The sequence below is a fragment of the Grus americana genome, chromosome 28 (assembly GCF_028858705.1).
Source record: "Grus americana isolate bGruAme1 chromosome 28, bGruAme1.mat, whole genome shotgun sequence".
In the NCBI taxonomy this organism is placed as follows: Eukaryota; Metazoa; Chordata; class Aves; order Gruiformes; family Gruidae; genus Grus; species Grus americana.
The window spans coordinates 4961089-4984218 of record NC_072879.1 but is presented as its reverse complement, the minus strand read 5'-3'; the positions used below and the strand labels follow the sequence as shown (position 1 = coordinate 4984218).

General features: G+C 45.5%; 1 protein-coding gene across 1 annotated transcript in view; it reads right to left on the bottom strand.

The window, feature by feature from the left end:
* Nucleotides 1-22912, bottom strand: part of LOC129197185 (fibrillin-2-like) — a 111403-nt gene extending 88491 nt beyond the window's left edge. Inside the window, exons 1-4 of the mRNA XM_054805328.1 lie at nt 22800-22912; nt 20893-21195; nt 4197-4279; nt 1713-1811 (exon numbers count right to left, since the gene is read on the bottom strand). Coding sequence (XP_054661303.1) covers nt 1713-1811; nt 4197-4279; nt 20893-21062 — 352 coding nt within the window. The 5' untranslated portion in view covers nt 21063-21195; nt 22800-22912. The remainder of the gene's footprint in view (nt 1-1712; nt 1812-4196; nt 4280-20892; nt 21196-22799) is intronic.
* Nucleotides 22913-23130: the final 218 nt, after the last annotated feature.

The following is a 23130-nucleotide window of genomic DNA, read 5'->3' as shown; positions in this document are numbered from 1 at the left end:
CGTGGCACTTTGGAACCAGATTCTGGGAATTTCCTTCTTCAAGTCACACCCTGAATGTGGTTTTGAGGTTTGAGGGGGCTAATTCTCTGGCCTTCAGTCAGATGCCTGCAAGTCACTTTATTAACAATAGCTTGCCTACAGATGGGCGATAATGGAAAATAAATTTCTGGGTTGTCTTTAGCAATGGCCATCTGAGACCTTAAAAGACTTCATAAAATTCCATTAATTTCTGTATTTTACATAGGGCGCTAGCAAAACCAGCCTTCTTGAAACACCACCGTGCCACAGCTCTGTTCCTTTGTTTGCAGATTTTTTTTGTGGCTGGTGTTTTTGAGTAGTGTCATTGTGTACGGGCGGACTGCTTATATAGCCAGGTGCAAATGGTCACCCAGTATCACTGCCCACATTTGGAGATCGAGAGTGCAGGCCAGTCCCTGGTCACACACCGCTACTGGCTTTAGAAACAACTGAAGCCCTTTTGGGCAGAGCTGTTGGCTCGTGCATAGCCCGCGCTGACCCAGGTGGGTCTCTGTGCTGGCTTACAGGAGCATGGGTGGAAGGGCTCCCTCAGCTTCTCCTCTCAGAACATGTGCTCCAGTCCCAACCATTTTGTAGCTCGCTGCTGATCCATCTTCAGTTTCCCCACATCCCTCCTGAACTGGCAGCCCAGAACCAGCCACAGCCTCGCTACCCCCGAGCAGAGGGGAATCATACTTTCCTTTGACTTTTTCACCATGATCCCGTTAATCTAGCCCAGGGTGTGATTGGCTTTACTCACAGACCTGACGACTAGTGACTCATGTCCAGCCTGGTGTCTACCGTAACTCCCAGGTCCTTTCCAGCAATACAACCCAGTGCAAAAAGGGACCCAGAGGAACAATAATTCCTTTCCAGAGAGTAAACAAGACCATTAGGTATGAGGATTTAGACTCAAGCAGGAGCATTTTCTGTGCAGAGCCATGTGCTGCAGAGTAATGGAGTGGTTGCAAGCAGGATCTGGTCTTGAATACGTCCTGCAGGAATTACGAGAGGGATCTGGGAATTGCTTTCTGGATGTGAGACTGTCACACTGCTGAGTCCTTCATAGTTTGTTTTTCAGAAACCTCAGCCACCCAATCCTCTTCCCAGAGCTTTTCAGGTTTTTGTCCTGAAGGTCTGAGGTGGGAGAACAAAGCAGAAAAAGTGGCAATGCAGTTTCTGCACTCCCAGCTCTGCCAGCATGCAACTTCATCGTGTCACTACAGTTTGCAAGAAATTCTGGGCAATTCTTCCTGATGTCCAAATCACAGCCTAAGAAAAACTCTATTTTTTTCCATTGGAAAAAAATATTTATTCGGTTATAAAAAGCAGTGACAGATTTACTTCTATTTCAAAGAACAGGCAGGGGTAGATGGACTCTTTGGCAGCAGTGTCGCTATTTGCTGCTGTGAGTTGTGGTTTTTTTGAGCTGCATTCTGTAGGATTTCTCATACCAAAGTAGCAGAAATTGCAAGTGGGTTGCCAGTTTTCTCCAGGTATCAGGAGCAGCGAAGACCCTTAATAAAAGTGCCACAAGAAATGAAAGATTTTGTCACTAAATGCCCAATTCAGATTAGAACCTGGCTGCCGCAAAGTGTTTCAGAGATATCTTTCCTTTCATTGTAACTGGGAAATATTCAAGAAAGTACATAACTACTCCAGAGGGAGGGGAATCACCAGCAACGTTCTCTTACCTCCGGCTGAGCCACAGTTGGGAGAAAGTTGTCCATTGGAGCACGTACACATGTTTGGCCGTGAACAAAATCCATCACCACAAGAATTCCTGCAAATTGCTGGAGAAAGAGAAGGACACAGTGATTAGCACAACGTGCTAGTCTGTGAACTTGCTCGCAGATGTGCTTTTGGATGCCAAAACAGTGTGAATTCACCTCTTCTAAGAATAATAACCTGGGGGGGGGGGGGGAAGTTGGGGCGCCTCTTGAGGACCCTGGGCAGAGCAACAGTGGGAAGGACCCACTTGTTCACAGGGAGCTCCTGGAGACACCTTCCTTTTATCACAGACTGTGGCTGGTACTGCTATTACATTGCTTTTTCAGCCAGCAGAGGATAGGGAAGACAAATTTCACTAATTTTGCCTGCTAAAAATGTTTCTCAGCAGAGACAAGTGACATTCACGCTGAGCCAAGTTGTTCTTTTCCTTAATTTTTTTTTCTGTTTCCACAAAGCATTTTGCAGTTCATGGTCTGGCACCGAGGTAACTGACTGTTACTAAGATGCATCTTCTGTTGAACGAGGGGCTGAGCCTGAGTCAGCCAGAGATGCATCAGCAGGATGCCTTCATATCAATCCCCATCCTTTCTTGCCTGGGACCCCTGCTAATCTCTTCCCCTTCCTGTGCCATGGGAGCCAAGAGCATAGCTGGCAGTATTGTTCCACCTGTGTAAGCACAGATTTTATTAGAGCCCCATGAAAGTATCTCATCTCTGTGTGTTTTATAAATACAATTACAACACACAGTCCCCTGAGGACCTCCAGCCCAGATGGCATGTTTTACAGTTATGAGAAAAGTCAGCAGACAACCCTGAATGTCGCTAACCCCGCATGCCACTGAGCAGCTATTTGGCTGTGAGCTCCTTAACCCTTTGCTGCAGCCAGCGTTAGACTCAAGACTTGTATCCTTGGTGGGGCATCCGCTGTTCATGGGATGGTGAGGAGGATGCCCCATCCCTAGAAGTGTTCAAGGCCACGTTGGATGGGGCTTTGGGCAACCTAAACTAGTGGAGGGTGTCCCTGCCCATGGCAGGGGGGTGGGACTGGAGGGGCTTTGAGGTCCCTTCCAACCCAAACCAGGCTGGGATTCTATGTTTTTGTGAGTTTGCCTGTCTCTTCTCATGGCGAAAGGAGAGGGCACATAACTTCCGTGTCTTACCATCACCCAGGGTGAAGTCAGATCCATTTAACTCTTGAGTCATCGTGCCTCTTTATTGCCATTTTTTTTTTAGTGAGTAAAATGCCATACTGTGGGACTGATTACTCATTGTGTGCAAGGACACATCAACTGGCCCCATCATTCCTAATACTACAGACACCATTTCCTTTGAGAGGAGAATATTTGCAGCTCTGGGCTCAGTTTTGTGCATTTGAGGTCCCATGCAGCTTTATATTAGGAAACATGAGGCCTTTGTCTCTAATATGACTGAATTTTCAACTCTGAAGGTGGAATTACTTCTGAAATGTGACCTGTATCATGTGGGAAATCCCACTAGAGGAGCCTAGTGGTTCCCTCAACTTGAAACCTCCCACTGTCAATTATTTTTAGGAAGTTTTGAAAAAGGTCATTCACATACAATTCCAAGTGTGCTCTAACGCAGAAGATGTATTCAGAAAGCTAAAATACCGGGAGATACAAGCATCCTGTAGTGCTGTCTGCTATTTTGTATGTCCAGGTGATGGTCAATATCTCCAGGGCACCATGTATTTATGGTGTTTCAGTATGAAGCATGACCAAATGCAGGTACAATTACCCCATTTTCTCCAATGAGAATCTCATTTATGTACTCCTGAGCTGACTTTCACTTCCCATGGGAGCATCCTCCAAAGGGTATGCTCCTTCATCTCCCTATAGCTCACATCTTTAACCTACAGAAATTGAAAACATCAGCCCTTTAGTGGACTTTATAGGTGTATATCAGCACTTAAGAGTCCAATAATGCTCTACTCCAACTAGGAAAGCTATTTGTCAAAACAGAGGTGTGATTTCTCTAAATCAGCATCCTGCTTTGGATGGCCACTCAAAGATAGATGCAAATTCCTGCTTGTAGATAGTCTCATCACATCATGTTTGCAGTATCAGCATGTAGTTGTTCTAGCAACTAACAAAATTATTTCATCTAAACAAGCAGCTCTAAAATAACTTTCTCAGGAGTCATCAATAGCTTTTCTTTGAGGCCAGTCTTCTAAAGCAGGCACACAAACTGTCAAGCAACAAGGAACATGGTGGCAATTTGGCAGAAGATAAAAGGCCACGCACTAAATGGGACCAATTGCAACCACCCTGCTTTAATCAAGACTAGCAGAGATGAGAACTCCTAGCAATCACTACTCCTGTCCCAGTGGATTCTGAAATGTCCTGTCATCTGCTGAAGTGCGAGATATGCATTCCTTCCCACATGGCAGTTAGTTCCCTTGGTACCCTTAGCAGGAAAATGGATACTCACGGACAATGCACTGGTTCCCTCCGGGCAGCGTTTTCCAGCCAGGGCAGCAGTAGGAGTGGAACCTCGAGCCACAGACATTTGGTCTGAAAATTAAAAACAATTTTTTCCCTCTGTTTCTGTACAGTGCCATTGGATAAATTCAGCATGTATCATCACTGTAGGAGAGCAGTTGAATAGCTTCTGGTGTGACAGTTCTCTGCCAAACTCCATTCCCTCACTGTGAGATTGAACAAGCCATGTTTAATTCCCACCAAAAGGAGCCACTATAAATTATTTTAATAACTGACTTCTGACCTCCCTGTGCAGAATGCTCTGAGGATTAGATGGAGGAGTGAGGAATGGAGGCACAGCCGGGTCTATCCTGACACAAAGCCAGGGCATGGGGCCATACACACAAGGTTAGACCCAGCCAGTTGGAGACCTGCATTTCCACGTGAGGTGAGATAGACCTGGATAACAGACAACCCTAGAGACCTCAGGCAAGTGAATCTCTTGAAAACCTGAACAAGAGGAGGACATCTGTCCCTGAACACAGCTTAGCAGAGCTGTTTATGCATAAGGTGGGCAAAGTCCTGCTCTTCTTTTTTGACTCTACAGTTAACAAACTCCTGCCCACTCCAACGTGTCCATCTCACAGGCTGCCCATGGTTTTCTTTGTCTGCATTTGTTTGTTGGGTGGTTTAATCAATGCCACATAACGAAAATGGCAAGAAATCCAGCCCAAGCATATACCTCAGCATAGCATTTACACCATGTTGTGCCATGCTACACATCTATATACGAACTAACAGACTTCCCAATAAAAATTCCCAAAAGAAAACATGAAAACCACAAACCTAGGTAATGCTCATACTCTTGTGACATTGTCAAGCGTGGAGTCGTGAGAATGCAGTCCCTTGCAGAAATGCTGGGGCTCTAACACAGGATCAGACAGATGGGCGAAGGCAGTGGAGAGGTAAGTGTAGACAGAGAGTTTAGACCTTGCCTGGACCCTGGCCAGCAACCCTCCAACCTCTTCTTGGAGGTTTGCTGAGGGATCACATCTTATAGAAAAGCATGAGAATTTAAACTAAAAATCACCAGTGAAAAGACCATACACTTTGGAGGGCTTTTTAGTGAGTAATAATCCCCACTGTTGAAAGCTCTATGCTTTATTTTGGGGTCTGAGTCTGTCTAGCTTCCACTTTCAGCCATTGGGTCTTGTTACATCTTTGCTTGTTGGACTGAAGAACCATTTGTTAACAAAGTCTCTTCACCCAGTAGACCTATGTAGATTTTTACATGACCCTTTAATTTTCTCTTTGATAAGAGAAGGAAAATATCAGATTAGTTTGTCAAGATCTACTGTCCAAAATTTCTATATCCTCATTCTTATTTTTACTAATTAAGTTTTACACCCACCACTTCAGCAGATTACCTGAGGCTGGTGAAAGTAATTATCACCATCATTGCACAGACAGGATGGGATTATGTGAATAATCAGATTTGGCATTTTCTGCTATGCAGTTTGGGACGTTTCTGAAACACAGGAGGTTGCATCTGAACATCAGGAAACACTATTTCACTGTGAGAGTAACTGAGCACTGGAACAGGTTGCCCAGAGAGGAGTCTCCATCCTTGGGGATATTCAAAAGCTGTCTGGATATGGTCCTAGGCAACCAGCTCTAGGTGGCCCAGCTTGAGCAAGGTAGTTGGACCAGATGACCTCCAGAGTTCCCTTCCAACCTCGACCGTCCTGTGATTCTATGTTTCCTGTAATTCATTTCATTGTGAAATACACCTCCACAACTATCAGCACATCACACCTACCTGTAGAAATAGCTCTAGCTATATGGTGCATGGAAGCAAATCTATGGATTTGGCAGGCTGGAGCAACAACATCATCTGATTTTTAAAAACTCCAAAAGCATTGGTTGATTTGTTTGGGTTTTTTTTTCTTATTCTGAAAATGTGTTCATTCATCCCTGATGTTCAGCTAGATCAGCAAATTAATTTCATTTGCACAGGAGACACACGGAAGACATGCAGGAAAGATGAAGCATACATACAACATGTGTGCAGAAAACACAGAGCAAACATAAAGCAGATATGTAGCAGATACACAGAGGATGCACAGCAGATCATAGAATTGTAGAAGAATCACGGAATCCCAGACTGGTTTGGGTTGGAAGGGACCTCACAGCCCACCCAGTGCCACCCCTGCCATGGGCAGGAACACCCTCCACTAGCCCAGGTTGCCCAAAGCCCCATCCAACCTGGCCTTGAACACTGCCAGGGAGCCAGGGGCAGCCACAGCTTCTCTGGGCAACCTCTGCCAGGGCCTCACCACCCTCACAGGGAAGTTCTGCCTCATATCCCATCTAAAATCTCCCCTCCTTCAGCTTCAGGCCATTCCCCCTTCTCCTGTCATTCCATGCCATTATAAATAGTCCCTCCTCAGCTTTCAAGGTAGCAGAAACACAGACTTCTTCGGGACCCCAAAGAAAAGATGGAGCAGAAACACAGTGTACGTACAGCAGTCACGCTGAAGACATGCGGAGCACATCCAGCAAACACACAGCAGAGGCACAGCAGACAGAAGTGTGCACGTGTGCAGACATATACAGCAGATGTGCAGCAGACATGCAGCAGACACACAGATGTGCAGCAGATACGCTGCAGGTGTGCCTTTCCAAAGTGGAAGAAGCAGAACGCTTTCCCATGGAAAAAGGAACAGTGTTTGCATTAATGACAAAAACACTGAGCTGGACTGAGAGCAAACTAAGGAACCTTCTACCGAGCAATGATATTCCCGTATAAACGCAATCTTAACTTCTGCTCTTCATGGTGACTAGAAGATCCCTGAGCAGCATAGACCATCTTGAATGACTTTCTGTGCAATGAAGGGTGCTGCTCTGCTTCCCCGTTCTCATTTTTCCAGAGCACACAATGACCTGTGTAGTAGCTGTGGCAACTGTTTTTCCATACCACCTGCTTTTGCCCAGTGCTATGTGGAGTCTCCTTCACCAACCCTGCAAACAGAGTCAAGGGCTCTGCTAAAACAACTTGGTGCTATGGTTGCAAGTAGAGAGTAAATCTGTAGGTTGATTTCCAAAGAGCCTACGTTTTCCAACGGGCTGGGCATCTGTTGCTTCTCCTGTGCTTAGAAGTTAAAAGGAGACCTTGAATGCTGTTCAGGAGAACAAGGAGACCCGTTTCTGCTGGTATGGATTAAAGATCCCTGCAGATGGGGAAACATCTTGGGTTGCAGTTCCTGGTTGCATTAGGTTGGTGTGGTGGGTTGAGCCTGGCTGGGCTACAAAGCTAGCTACTGCTGCCACTGATATTCAAGTGTAAATCTCCAGTTAGAAGTAGTCATATGTCTACAGTTGGCATTAACTGGGAAGATAATTTCACCTTGAGCAGATTGTGGTCCTGTAAAGCCTAAGTTTCAGCCAGGCTTCCTGACGTGTAGGATGGATGGATGATGTTTTTTGATATAGGACTCTCCATGCAATGCATAGGACGTCTGGAGAACTCATAGCTAGGCACCAGATATTGCAGTTTGACTGCCACCTGAATCTGTTTGCTGGTGCCCCCTTTACAACACATGGATACAAATAGCTATGCAGGGCAGGTGACCTTGGTCCACTAATGATCTTCACACCCTGGCCACAGGCTACTTCAAGCCTTGCTGAAGGTTAAAGAATATTCTATAGCTTTTTTTTTTTTTATCAAAATCAGTGAAGGAAGAGGTATCTGGCATCAATCCCATAGACTAAATCAGAAGAAAGTGGAAGTTGAATGACATTAATAATGAAGTGGGTGTTTTTAACTATGGTGGCAAGTACTACCTCTTTCTAAAAGACAGTCAGCCAAGGATTTCATCAAGCTCTGTGCAGGGATCCTGGGAGAGGTCCTGGGCACCCTGTTACACAGGAGGCTAAACTACAAGATCACAATGGTTCCTCCAGAACTGAACCTTTTTAAGCATATGCTAAAAATTAGCAGAGTTTCAAAACAAAACATGGGGGAGAATCTAATTTGAATGGGTTGAAATTAATGGTGTCACAAAAATGACCTAGAGGGAGAATGAAATTAGATTCCAAGGCAAGAACTCAATAATGAAAATGCTGTTTTGCAAGAAAAAACCCCAACATCCTCAGCAAAGTTGTGACAAAATTGCTTTTTCAAAATAATAGCAGTTATATCAAACTTGGGAAATAAAAGCTGGAAATCCATGTTCTCATCAGCAAGAAGGTGTGGATAAAAGGCATATCATTTAGTTGTTAAACAGAAAATGGCAACCATAGTTTGTGGTGAAGAGCTCCTCAGAATGAGAAGGTCAAGGTTAGAGGAAAAAATAATTTATATTCCATAAGCTTGCCCACAACTTTCTGATTATTGCTGATAATCAAAATCCACAGACATTTCAGATCTATCAAGAAACTTCATAACAATCAGTCCTAAATTAAAAATCAAGAGATTTTTTTTTTTTTTCCTAGCTCTACTCACTGTCAGCGTTGCCTCCTTGCTAGCCAGCTGTAGCAAGGAGGTCTTACCCAGATGTGATGCGGTCCTGGAGAGACATAGTTATAGTGCTGAGATAGTGCTAATGCCTGCAGGACTCTTCCTTTGGGTGTTAGAGCCATGGAGATAAGAGCTGACATGCTTGTGCCAGTCCTTTCTAGCAATGCTTTCTGGCAAAGGACTGCACTGCTGGTCCACCCCCATGGTTCAGCTGATGCAAAAATAGACCTGCCAATATGAGGCAAATCTTCCCTTATCTCTTCTGCAGCCTAGGAAAGGCTGAAAGAGCCCAGCTGCTGAAGAGAATTACTGTAATGAAAGTGAATATGGCCAAAAGAGCAATGCTAAGAAAGGGCAGAGGGAAAAGCAAATGCCGGCCATAGCGTCGTCTTTGTCCACTTTGAAATAAACAGTAGGATTACAGACATAAGCGGGGACAAAGTAAGCCTGAATTTCAACCGATGGCACCAAACGTTGCCTGCTGGCAGTGGCTCCATCTGAGAATTGGGAGGTGCCAAGAAAAAACCACTGGAGCAGACCAGAGCTATGGCCATGTGATGTGAAAATGCACGGCTGTAAGCATGAGAAGCCTTTATCCCAAATCCACAATGGAGTCGGAGGCATGAGCAAGGACTGGGAGACAGTCCATACCACAAGACTGCCCACAGGCTCAGGGTGCCAGCCCGCCTGTGGGGACAGAACACAAGCGGTATCTGGCTGTTGCTGCAGCAGCCTGATCCTGTTAGCAGCCTGGGAAAGACAGCCTAGAGCGCTGAATTGTTGCCCACTAGCTGAGCAAACAGCCAAAAAGGACTCGGTCCTGCCAATTATTGTCAGATGCCTAGTGTGACCCCAGCAGAATTATACTCATTGTTAAAGGTAGAAGAGGGCAGACAGAACAGCAAGTGAAGTCCAGGCTGAGAACGCTTTGCAGACTCATATGCTGGCCAAAAACTAAGTCCTTCCTGCTCACCCACAGCTACGTACTCAATACGTGCGCACAGGTCTTTGTCCGCTCCTCCAGCCATGGCGGAAAGAATACCCAGCTAGAATGAATTCTCCAAAAGTTCTTCAGAAAGCTCTGCACAGTCACTAAAGGGCTGATTTGTGTAACAACTGCAATGTCCTGCAAGCTGCACTTCTCTGGCCGTCCAGCAAGACCCACAGCTAACGAATGCTTGGCTACGTGTAGCGTGTGCTTTCCAGACAGCAGGAACAGCAGCCCAGGATTTGTCTCCCCTGTCATGAGCAATCAGTGTACCTCGGTTGTCACTGGCCTTCAGAAGTGATATTTCCATTCCTTAAATTAGAGGGAGACAGAAGTGAATGAAAACTGGTGGATTGCCAGGGCTGGGGTAATTCTCAGAGACACTCTGGTCTGCACAGGGATTGCTGCTCCTCTGGCTGCTCACATGTTCTCCTTCTCACTGGCCTCATCCAGGGGGATACAACATATTCATTCAGGAAGAATTCACTACAGTTCATTACTTTGGGCAAATTTCCTGCTCTTCTCACCAAGCGTAGCCCCTTGACCAGCAACTGAGATTCCCTGAGCTGTGACCCTGCAGCTAGGCTGCTTGGGTGCGTGCTCCGCAGCTCAGCAAACACTTCTCCCAGCTCATTGCTTTCTTTGTGTCTGCCTGGAAAAGTTTGGGCTGGGTATCTGCTGCCTGAGCATGGGGACCCTTTTTCTTGTTTTATCACAGTCATTCTTTATTTCCCTCCCTGATACAGCCTAAAGCTTCTTCCTGCTGGGTGAAAACAGGTCCTCAGTGCTGTGACTGTCTCCTGAGCACTACTTTCCCAGATATTCTCTGTTCAAGGGGAAAAGGAGTCCAGCTGCACTCTGCAATGGTTCTCTAGACCAGTTTGAGTCTCTTGGCAAGGGCAGAGATGCCAACACTCTATGTCTCTTGCAGGTCTTCTCTGCTCTCTTGATGAGAACAAGTCATGGTTACGGAGTAGCACTCTCAGAAATTCATACTGCTTCATTTTGTAAACTAAGACTTTGTTAATAAAAGCATGGTTTGCACTTTTACCAGGCCCCAGATGTAAGTCAGGCAAGCGACCAAGCACAAATTCCTTTTTCTCTAAGTGTTTCAAACAAAACACTCAGTAAAACCCACCCTCCTGCCCTGCCAAAGTACAACTGTGCAGGCTAGTAGTAGGGCTGGAGCCCAGTGTTTTATGAAAGGGTGAGCAACAACTTTCCCACCAGCACATGGGACCAACACCTGGTGACTTCAGGATGAGAAGCACCACAGCTGAACTATCCAGCCACAAACCTAATGATCAAGAGACTTTAAGATACTTCATCCATGATACTGGTCCTCAAAATAGGTGGGACAGAAAATCCACAGCAGAAGCAGACCACATCCTGGGCCAGATTAGGAGAAGCATGGCCAACATGTCCAGGGGAGCTATTCCCCCTCTTCTGCTTGAGCACCATCTCCTAATGTTAGGATTCTATTAAGTTTGTGCAATCTCAATTTTTCTTCTGTTCTTCTCTCTTTGTATTCTCTGGGTATCTTGAGAGACATGAAAATCTCTCTGCTGCTCTGCACACACATCCAGTTTGGGGTGCAGCAATTCTGATAACTTACATGGGATGAATGGAAACCCCTTGGCATGCTTATAATTGCTACCTTCCCCATCCCTTATTTTCAGGTTTTTTCTGCCTTCAGGTCTCAGCTTAGAAATATTTATGGGGAAATCAAATCATCCAGCAACAGATTTGGCCAGTTCTCAATGCAATTCTTCTTGTTCAGCTTTAGGAGGGGCCATCAGCCCAAATACCACTCTACATTTCCCCAAACCATTCAGAGTTACCCTTTGCTGTAAATTCACCAACTCAGTGATAATTTTGGTAATTCCAGGCTAGTGAGCATTACTGATTTGATACTGTGAAAACTTCATACTACTGTCTGTTACCCACAGAAGAGCTATTTTAGGGATGAGACACAGAAGTTTCTTTTTTAGATTATTTGCCCTTTGTGAAATTCACACCTGTGCAGAGTCAAATAAGATGAATTTGTATCAATATCACCACTACATCCTCTAGTCTTATATGACTTAAGCATGTGGCTTTTCCAGGAACAATGATCCTACCTCTCCATCAGAGCTGGAAATTTTTCCTACAATTCAAGATGCCTTTTGGGTTTGATCTTAGCCTGATTCTTTGCTGGACCCCAGGGATCATCTTTCACAATAACTGGGGAAAACCACTGAGGCAGCCAACCCTTGGCCTCAGTGGAGATCACCAGGGGGACAATAATTACTGCCAAACACAATAGTGATTTTTGGTCTTGCATCTCCCCACCCAAACAGATTTGGGATTGTGTCATGGCATGAGAACAGATTTGAAACAATGCTGACTTTTGGATCCTTGGCCTAAAGGGGAGCGTATTTGTGTCCTCCTAGTTCTTGACTCACCAGATCCCTCAAATGTATTGCAAGTATATATTTCAGCAATTTATCAGTTTTACAAGTCGATGTTCACTGCATACTTCCCCAGACCTATATGTGTTCATGCAATAGATACAGTATGATAAGAAATCTGCAAATTAGGAAGTAGAGCAATGCCACTGGAGAAGCCAGCTGTTCCTATCCAGGCAACCCCCGTTTAATGTAAAGCTACGGACTTGGTCCTGCAAAGGAGATTTCCCACCTGAAAAATCATCCTCTTGTTCTGCAAAGCAGCCTGGCATCTGTTAACTTTAGGAAGGAGTTCAAGTCCCAGTGATTTCAATTATTTTTGCTTCTAAGAATTTGGTTTTAAAGGTGCAGAGATGCTAACTTTCTGTTACCACCAGTAGAAGTGACCCACCTTAAAACTGCTAACAGCTCCTTTGCTGGGTAACACTGCAAGCACAAAAGTATTCAGAATCCAGCTGATCCTGAAGTTGTCTGCTGAGCTATGGATTGCTTTCCTAAGCCTCTCGGCAAGATCAGGAACGCTCGATTCAGTAATACATCTGTGGCAACAGAAACATTTCTCTCTGATCTCACTAAAGCCCCAGACTTGCTGTGTCTCTCACATTGCTACTGGAGACCCTTTACTTTCCCTGGCGCCTGGAGCACCCCTACCTCCATCCCCAGGGATGAAGGCAGTGTGAACAGCCGCACTGCTCCCTCCTGAGCAAACCCCGGTAGCATTACTGTGCATCTCATCTGCGCTGATTAGCAATGCTGACCTGGTCTCTGCTTGAGCCCAGACCAAGTAGCTGGGACTCAGAAGATCTTGACAGAAGATGCTCAAAGAAAGGTCAGCCTTTCGAGCACTGGAATTCAGCTGTTGATCCTCCACTGTGGCTCTCCTTAAGCAAATGGGGAGGACTGGGAAGAGGTGGAAGAGTACATCACTGACCGCTCCTCCTCCCGGAACCTTGGAGGGGCTCTAGACAAGAAAGACTGATTTAAGTGAACAGAGACTACTTTTTCTTGGTTATTTTAATTAACAGAAAAGAAGTCTTAATTTAAGTAGTTATTTTAATCTCTGGTTTTATGTTTTAGTTATTTGTTTCCTAAAGCATGGATGATCTGAAACTAAAGATAGCCTTGACACCTAATTTAGCACTTTAACTAGAAAAATGCATGATATCAAACTATATGCCTTTTCACTGAGTGATTATCTAGTTTCAAAGTTACTCATGTGTTTACTGTTTTCATTTTTATATATTAGAAAATGGGGAGAAATTAACTTTTTTTTCCAGACGTTTATTACATTTCTACTTCTAATACATACTGTCTTTGGATTGAAATTGAAACAACATTAAATGGGCCTTTTTAATGTTCGATGATACTTCTCCTGTTTCTGTGCCCACAGTTGAATGCCCTACCATTATTCGGAACAGAAGGCAGCTTTGGGTGCCTTGGGGACAGGCCATCTCCAAATACAGAGACACAGTCTTGAAAGATTACAGATCTCTGTATCGCAACCCCATTTTTCTGCTGAGATGCAGCTATCAGTAAGGTCATCGGTAAGGTGATGGAGCAAGAGACTACAATGAAGGGAAGTCCCATCAGGGACCTCTGGATCCCCAGTAAAAAACTGTAGCCCCAGCTCAAAAATCCTCCCTGCACTCAGAGGTCCCCTAGGACCCCTTGCACACGTGGACTCCAGACTCACATACACAGAGAGAAAGCCAAGCTGAGAAGGTTGCCTGGTTGCCACCAGCTCACACCAAGATAAATCTCTATGTTTACAACAAAGTACTGCCCAAGTTTAGGTGAGCTGAGCCATGAAAAACCCACTCCAGGGTAGACGCTTGAATTTTAGCTGAAAATTATGAAGAAAAAAAGAGATACAGAAATAATTTTTTAAAGATACATGATTATTACTCAGGTTCATAAAAGGAATGAAGCAAAATGCAAGGGAAGTCTTACAAAGACTGTTCAGGTTTTGGATTCCATCTGCTTAGGTTAATGCCAAGTTCAAGCCCAATAACGCTTACAATTTTATTTTCTTTTTAGCTAAGGGGGTCTATAAAATCTTTTATTATACACCTTTTCTTTGTCAACAGTAGTATTTTCTTCCTCTTTATTCAGATCTTTGCAAATTTTATACAAGTGATGGTAGGGAAAATCATCCCTTATTTGTGAACATTTAAATTTAAATTCTATGTATCAGCAAGGAACCATAGAGAAGACTTGCCTTTGAAAAAGACTGAAAATGCAACTAATTTCCAGGAACTGCTTAACACCTTCATTTGGAAAGCAGTATTACCAACTCTTCCATCTTTTTTCCCCCCTTAAATTCTGAAATAAATCAAACTTCAAATACAGTTCTTAAAACTTCCAAACAAACCCCATATAACCTATTAACTTCAATGCCAGATAATCATTTGCCATGCCAATACTCGCCTTCACATTTCCTGCCAATAACAAGAGAAACCAGCCTAGGCCAGAAGTCCAAGATCAACCATTTCACAATATAAATCAAGACGCAAGGAAAATTTAGGAACAAGAGTTTTAAGTCAGAAGTTTCCAGCTGCTGCCTTAATTTTGTTCCTTCTGTTGTTTGTAGTATTTCATCTCAGGCTCTATGAATAAATATCAAGGTTTACAGGTGTGGAGTATGTGGACCTGGAAGCAGCTGAGACGTGCTCAAGAGGTAACTGGATCACAGTGACAGAAGCTCCAGTTGCACCTTTACTGAAGTGATGTACACTCACTCTAAACTCAGCTTTAGCAAGCCTTGGAAGATGGAGAACCACATCCCGCCCAGGGCAGGAATGTGGTGGGAAAAGGCAAGCAAGCTTTGCTAGAGTTTGACCATGTTCTTCCCTGCCATATTCTTCCTTGTCATTTCTAAGTGGAGACGCCCCAAAGCCACCTCCTTGAAGATGGAGAGTCCTCTATGCATCCATGAACATGCATTTCACCATCTTGTAAGGAAACTGGTATTTAGGATAGAATAAAATATTTCAGTTGGAAGTGACCTGCAATGATCATCTAAGTCCAAGTGCAATGGCATGTGGGCAACCACAAGCAGCACAGTCCATTTCAGACAGCAATTTTTAATAAGGACTGGAGTCCTGCTGTTTCTCGTTGGCTACATGTGCATGTAGTTTCAGTTGGTATAGTTAGTGACATACCCACAAACTTGCTTTTTTTAAGTATTTAAACCATAGTTACAGGGTCTTTTTCACAAACAACCCACATGATCAGTAGGACAGAGTTTGGTTGCCTAAACTACAGGATTAAGTTAAGAAATGGGACACTTCAGCTTCCACTGCCTTAGTAGCACCTTTGTTCTTACTCTAAACAGGATTTCTTTTTTTAAGGGAGTTTTCTACAACTTCAAGATCAAAAAAACCAATGTTTTTTTTAATTAGGAAGGAAAGCTGAGCTTCTGCATTTAAAGCAACTCCACTCTGGGACTTTGAAGAAACCGATAGCTCTCGCTAGATTTACAGTAGCGGCAGAGATGGTAACACTGCAGAAAAGATTTGCTGACTCCCACTTAGGGCTTATTCCTTTCAACGAAGTCAACTAAAACATTATGCTTGAACTTGGCAGCAGCAGAATCAGGGCCTGAATCACGAAACATCTGACAATGCTGTCGTGTTTTGGGCATCAGCTCTTTTTAAAAGGCACATGTTTCCGATAAACCTAAAGCGAGAGTGAAGAAAATAACAATTGCTGCCTTAAAACAAACACTTTTGCAATTCCTGTACTAAGATGTTTGTGGAACTGCAACATCAGGAGCGGAGTCAGATTAAAACACTGCTGGAAATCATCTGCTCTCTGTGCACATCTCAGAGGGAACTTCAAAAGTGGTGAAGCTCATCTCTCTGCTATGTCCAATGTCCCCTTGACACTAAACACCCTCCCAGCATCAGCTCCAGTTTAACTGGGTGCCATGTGGCCCAGAATCACAGCCCGTGGCCTTGGCTTTCCCTCTCCACTGCATCTGAGCTGCCAAGCGTAGGGTGGTGGATGGAGAGTCCATCTACATCCCACCAACTCCTTCCGGGCCGATCTTTTGCAATCACAACATGCCTTTCCTCTCCATTCCCCAGTGTCAAGTTAGAAAATAAGGTGTCAAAAATCTACGGGAGAGCAGCTTGGAAACTCCTTATATACCCCATTCCCCACAATTAATTTAGACACCCCTCCATCTTTTTATATGTCAGAGCAATGGAAGAGATATGACAAATGCCTGCCCAAACATCCTTTCTTCATCCATCTTCTCAATTGCAGTAGCCATTTCATAATTAATGGGCTTGACATAATTAGTTGTGTTTAAAGTCAGGCTATAGCTGAGCCTTTATTCTTACTTGAAAAAACAGGCAGCCATGAACTTACAGGAAATCATACTGCCAGCACACAGCTCAGCTGGCTGCAGACTAATCATCTTTTCTTTCCCCTTTGTTAAACACATTCTTGCTCTTGGAAACTGTTCAATAGTTCATTAAACTAATAATCCCATTCAAATCCTGCCTCATAAATGGATTTGTCAGTGCTGTTCCTTTCAGGAGACGGTCATTTTAAATTGTCTCTACTTTAATGAGTTTAAGGACAGATTAAATCATGGCTTTGGCTGTGATTTATTGCTCCACATTACATTATTAATTGTTATTTGTAAAGGCAATGGTGAATAACAGGCTTGCTTATTTTGCATTTATTTCATACATTTCCCTTTCTAAAGGAGACTGGGATGGGAACAGAGCTCCCAATAAGTATGCTTCCAGCAGAAACGTATACAGTCTTTCCTCCTGAAGCCTCTTCTCCCAACCAAGACATCTACAACTGTCCTCATGCACAGCCAGTTCACTCGAGACATCAGCAAGGAGAGCTTGTGTTGGTCACACTGGAGTAACTAGAGAGCAGTTTCTCACTACAAGGTCTATGATACTAAATGATAACATGTATTTCTATTAGTACTAATCAATTAGGACTTCACACAAAGTAACTTGCCACCAAAAGAGAGCAGATATCCTGTGCTACTTAGGCTTACTCAAGACTTTCCTGGGAAACTCACAGAAAATTATTTGTGCAGGAGTAATAGATATTTAAGAAAAAATTTAGGAAGGAGCACCAAATCCATTTTGTTATTTGATTCTTCCAGAGCTGGTAAAAGTTTCCCTATAAAGAAATCTGGGTCACACTGCTCTGTGCAGTTCTGGTGTGATTTTATTTTCTTGTTGAAATTGTGATATAACACAATTTAGAGATAGGGGAATCCGTGGTTCAACCCACCCAAGAGAAAAGGGGGCACATACAAGAATAAATGGCAGAGCAAGAGCCAGACCTAGCTTGTCAAGCTAGATAGATTACTCAAAGGACAGTCACCTCTCTGTCATAATCCATTTTGGGAGCAAAACCATTTCTGCCATGGACAAAGTGATCTGTAAATGGCATGTTAACGTTGTAAAAGGCTTTGAGATCTGGCCGGATAGGTCTCAAGCGAAGTGTATGAAAGGAGAACACTTATTAACTTGTGTTGGAAGGACAAATTATTTCAAGGAACAAATAAGAAGGGTTACAGACAGTCCAAAAGCTCTGAGCAGAAGGTTTCCATGAAGGAGGAGAGGAAGCAGAAGTTGGGACTCTCCACTGTATCATTATTAGATCTAACCAGTTAATCCTCAAAATCTGTTTGTCCGTTTCCTTCCACTCACAACGATATACAAACTTTTGAACATTCCCACAGAAACCAGAGCATTCGGGACGGTGGCTGGGGTTGGTGGTCCAGGGCTCACCAGGGAAGCTGCCAGTTCAGACCCATGTGATGCAGCTAAGCTTTGCTGTATTTTAATTCCAGTTCTATTTACATTCCTTTCATGCAAGCCTCCGAACCACAGAAAGTCTTAGAACCAAAGATATTCCAAATGAAAGTTGGATTGAAATTAGTGTACCTCTAAAAAAGAAAGTTGTGGGCCTTTGAAAGCAAATGCCAAAGCAAATATTTGAAATTGTGTCATAAACTATTAAAACAGACTCCACAGATAAACATGTTTAGAGGTTCAAATGTGTGTTTAGAGGTTCGACATTCTAAAATAGATGATTCCACAACTCACAATAGTCAAGCTAAGCTACCTGCATGCCTATATTGTAAAATAACACCGAATTTGAAAAAAAAAAAAAAAAGAAAAAATCACAGCCCTACCTTCCTTTACATTTAAAGTTGCACCTTTACATTTAAAGTTGCACCAAGAAAACTCACTGTTCATTCATTTCTTTTGCTGCTAGTCTGAGTGAAGCAAACCTTAAATTATGACTTATCTGATTTTCCCAAAGTAGTATATCAAATTCAGATTTTATAGCAGCAACAAATCCTGATACCTTAAGACAGCAAAACCAAGTCAGGGAAGATATTGATCCACAACTGCAACTATCCAGAATTGTTTCAAGGCAGAGCATAAGGATGAGGGACTAGGGCTGTTTGGGGAATCTACAACAAAAAATTATTGGGTCTGAGAGTCTGCAGGAGATGGCTTTCACTGGCTGCCAGATCCATCTACAGCATCGCAGCTGGTGACATCTGTAGCTGCTTTCTAAGCCCAGTAGAACATTATTTAAAACATCACTCTTCAATAGATTTCTCATTTCAAGTTGTTTTTATCTGCTTGTAAAATAGAGATTTTTCAAGAGAGAGATTGCTGAAGGGCTGGAAATCCTGAAGGAGACGTTTGGACACAAAACTTCAGAGACTGTCAGGGTCACTTGACACAGAGCATGGGAAGCGCCTGGGGCAGAAGCTCCAGCCACGCTGAGTTTTGCCAGCTTCCCCTCTGTTGCCCACCATGATTCCCTCCCTTGAAACAAGGCTGCTCTCCCAAGGGCCAAGAAACAATGATTCTTCAGTTGTCTTAAATTATAGTCGCACAGACTTCCTTAAACAGACCCTGCACTTATCCCAGTGGGGTTTTTTTTCTTTTCCTACAGCAATTGCTTCAGAGGGCACGAGGAAAGCTGAAGAGAAAATGAAGGAGGTAGCAGTGTGGTCCTCAGCTCTCTGCAGGGGACTGGGAGTCAGACACTTCAGGCCTGATTCTGATCCTGCCTCAAACTTACTGTGTGGCCACTAAGAACTTACACAACCAATAATTTGGCATTACTTAAATGTTGGTCCATGTCTGAGGTTTTAAAGTGAGAAGGGTTTTCAGAAGTAATTTCCTAACTCAGGCTTCATTTTAAAAATGCACTTGGGATTTGGACCCTTCAGACTCACCAAAAGTCAAAAGGATTTAAGCTGTAAATCCTTCTTGAAAACAGGATCTGGTCACCTAAGTCACTGAATGCCATAAGACCAGTGGGCACCAGTGACCTTCTCTCGGGTCCCGTGGGGAATGGAAACACTCATTGTTTCCTTGCTCTGCCCTTCCTTTCTTTTCACAGGGCTGTGTGAGACAGATTATCCATCCACACATCAACTCCTTCCCATCTTTTCTGTCCCCACTATGGGCACGGTAATCAATCACACAGCCATGGGCAGCCAGGCTGAACAAGAGTCCCTGGATCTGGCAGACTGTCATCCCATCCTTTTCAAGAAACAGCCTTCATCCCCTATAGTCATAAAAATTTGGGATGTTTTATGTGAGGGATAATGAACTCAAGGAGAGGAGCATGGCAAAAGTACTTCTGGGTCATATTTGGGGAGATATAGGGTGTCCCTACCCTGCAAGTGAGGTGATGGCTGCTCTTGGTAGCTAGTCTTGAGAAGACCAAACCCCTAGGACACTTGCTGTCCATCTTTTCTGAATCCACCGTAGCAGGAGGGAGTGGCCACGCACATTTGAATTCCAAGAGCAGATGCCGCCAGCCCCACGGCCCTGCCCCTGGCAGCTCGACAGCCAGGCTCTGTGTTCCAGCTCCAGCCCAAACACAGCACATTTGACCGTCTGGGCTGAAAGCACGGCACTCCATCCCATTCAAGAAGCATTCCCCAGCAAGTGCCGGAGGACTCTGGCACGGCCCAGGCTTCGCGCGTGTATCACGTTCTGCTCCGATTCTGCCCACTGACACAGGAACACTTTCCAAGAACTACAGCCAGGCAGACTTAAAATAACCCAGATTCAATGCCGGGGCCAGGAACCATCTTGAGAGTATGCAAACACAGCTGAGATCCAGCACAAGCTTCAGGGTTTTCTAGCTGAGCCCTGTCTCCCTCCTCAGGTGGAAAACGCTCACAGGTCCAGCTCTCGCACTGATTTGTCTACAGATGAGACCACAAGCCACAGCTATGCTGCACAACGAGGGACTTGGTGCATCACCTTCCCATTAGCAACAACCGTCACGTAAAAGCAGCCATCAGAGGCAGTAACCTCTCAGTACAGCCCAGAGCATTGGCTGGTAGCAGAGAGACTAAGGCGACTGCAGGATTGAAAGCCGAGTTGACAGCATCCCCACTAGCAACGGTGGAAAGCCCAGCCACAGCCACCACCCCAGCTGAATGCACAGCATCCCTCCCACCAACAGGCAGGGTGTCACAGTCCTGGCAGGTGAGCCCTAAGGTGCATGATCCCTTGAACAAAGCAGCAGAGCTCAGTGCACAGCTCTCTGCTCACATGGGAATCTACTTTGTCATCCCCTGTGGCATGAGCTTTCCTCCCATCACAGGTCTGCAGAGCAGACTCACTCCTGAGCTCAGGGAAAGGATAGAAAAGGCAATTCTGTAAGCATGTGCTATGATAATAAACCAAGTTCTGCTTTGTAAAATAGAAAAGAACATTAAACGTACCCTCGTAAAGTGTCTTGGCCTCTTCTTCTCACTCTGTTTGCTGGCTGTCTTTCCTCGTAGCCTGCAAATCTGTCTGTCTGCAAGTCCCCTTCATATTGACCCTGGGCTTGTTCCACGTACATAACTGCTGTACATCCCAGCATGAACCTGGCCAGCCATAATACCCCCATGATGGCACAGATTCCTCAGTTCCCCTGGCTGTCCTGAAAGCTTCTTCCAGCTGGAGGGTCCCTGCTGCCTTGGTGGAGGATGGTTTTTGGCAGCAGCCCCTAAGTGCCAAGGTGCCGTCCTGCTGTTCCCTTTCTAGATGCAGAGAGATGAAAAAAAGAGAAAGACACAAGTGTTCTTAAGGGCTTTCACATTTTTTAAAATGATCGATCATCCCAGGTGACCCCCTTCCCAGAGTTACAGTCGGCTCATACAGTCACACCAAGTTTGGCTCCTTGTACATGCAGCCAACAGGCTCACACTGTCATTCCCTACCACAGTATTGCCAAATATCCCGCCCCCCAAGAGCTGGAAACCCAAAGATGACCTCTAAGAGTCATAGTTCTGCCCTTACATCTATTTTCCTGCCCTCCTGGTGGAGAAATGAAGAGGGACAAAAGCATGCCTGTCCTGGGCCGGCCCATGGTGGTGGGTTACAATACTGACCTTGGCATAGTGCCTTGGGTCAGAGGAACAACAGGAGATGCAGGGTTATGAAGCAAGAGGACTTCAAGAAAGAGCAGATTCTATTTAGGGACTATCTTCCCAGGTCCCACAGCTCTGTTTAACTGCATTGTACTCCAGACAGGTCATGGCATGGAAAACAACCTCCCAGATACCTGGTTATTCTAACTGGCTGAAGAGAGCAGTCTGCTGGCAAACGCAGAGGGACATGTACACCAGCGCTGAGGTGGGCAAAAGGGTTATCACGGGCTGGAGCGAGATGGAAGACTGAGCTGGGGCTAGAGCATAAAAACATGGTGCATGAAGCTAAGCCTGGTTTCCATGGAGGGTGAAGGGACAGAGAAGGTGGAGGGCTGGGCACGCTGGAGGAGGGTAGAAGGAGAGCTGGGACAGGGAGCCAAGCACAAGAGGCCATGCGGAGGGGGACGATACAGGGTCCAAAGCCTCTGTGGAGGGGAAGGAGTGGGCCAATGGAGGCAGCAAGGAGACCCCTGACACCTCTGGTTGTGGGTGCACCTTGGGGCAAGCACAGCATGGCCAGATCTTTGGGGCTGGGGTCGGCAACTGAGCCTATGAGACAGCCATAGCTGGGCAGGGGCCAGGGTTTGGCCCCGAATCACACCGGGGCAGGTCCCCAGAGACCTCCTGCCCTGAGCAAGCCTGTCCTGAAGAACAAGGCCCCTTCCTGGGGGTAGGTGACATGGCGGAGGGGTCCCGTGGGCCCTGCCTGGGCCCAGAGGGGAGCTGGGGCACTGAGGGGAGAAGGAGTCTCTGGAGCAGCTTTATTTTAGTCCTAAAAGCTGTCCTGGGTCCGAGAGTCTCCAGGCACCGGGCAGGGGAGAACAGCCCAGGGCAAGGGGTACAGACCCTGGCACCACACAGACCCCCAGCAGTCAGTGCCACCCTGGGGTGGCTGTCCGTGACCAGGCAGATGGCCTCAGCCTGAGGGTGCTGGTACGGGGTGCCAGGGGCAGGCAGGGCTGTGAGGCCGCGCTCAGGGTGGGAGACCAGGGAGGCGACAAGCTCAGTGAAAGAGCTCTGCAAACCAGATTGCAGAGGAATGTGCTCCACAGACTGTGCCCCCTTCTTCCCTCTTCTTCCTCCCCCCCCAACCCCATTGCTACCCCCTTCCCCCCCACCATTCCTCAAATCTCCCAGCCCCGCGTGTGAAAACGGGGCAGGGGAACCCTTCCTTCCTTCTCCTGGCCGGCGGAGGGTCAGAAAGCATCTCTCACCTCAAGACCCCAAAGTTTGCTCCTCACGGGTCTCCCCTCTCCACCCCAGAGTGGAAATATCTGCCGCTTCTGCGAGAGGCACGGGCTCCGCGTCCGCTCCCGCGGGGAGGGACAGGGCCCCCGAGCCTCCCCTAACTGTCCCCCTTGCTTTCCCACAGCAGCACTTTCCAGCCCAGCCCCAAAGCAGGCAGAAAAAAAAATCAGCCTAGACAAGGCAGAAAATGTGTCTGAACCAAAAAAAGAAACAATATTTTAAAAAAAACCCCAACAAACTAAAGCAAAAAAACACCCCACCACTGCTCCCAGTGTCCCAGCTGGGAATCTCTCAGCT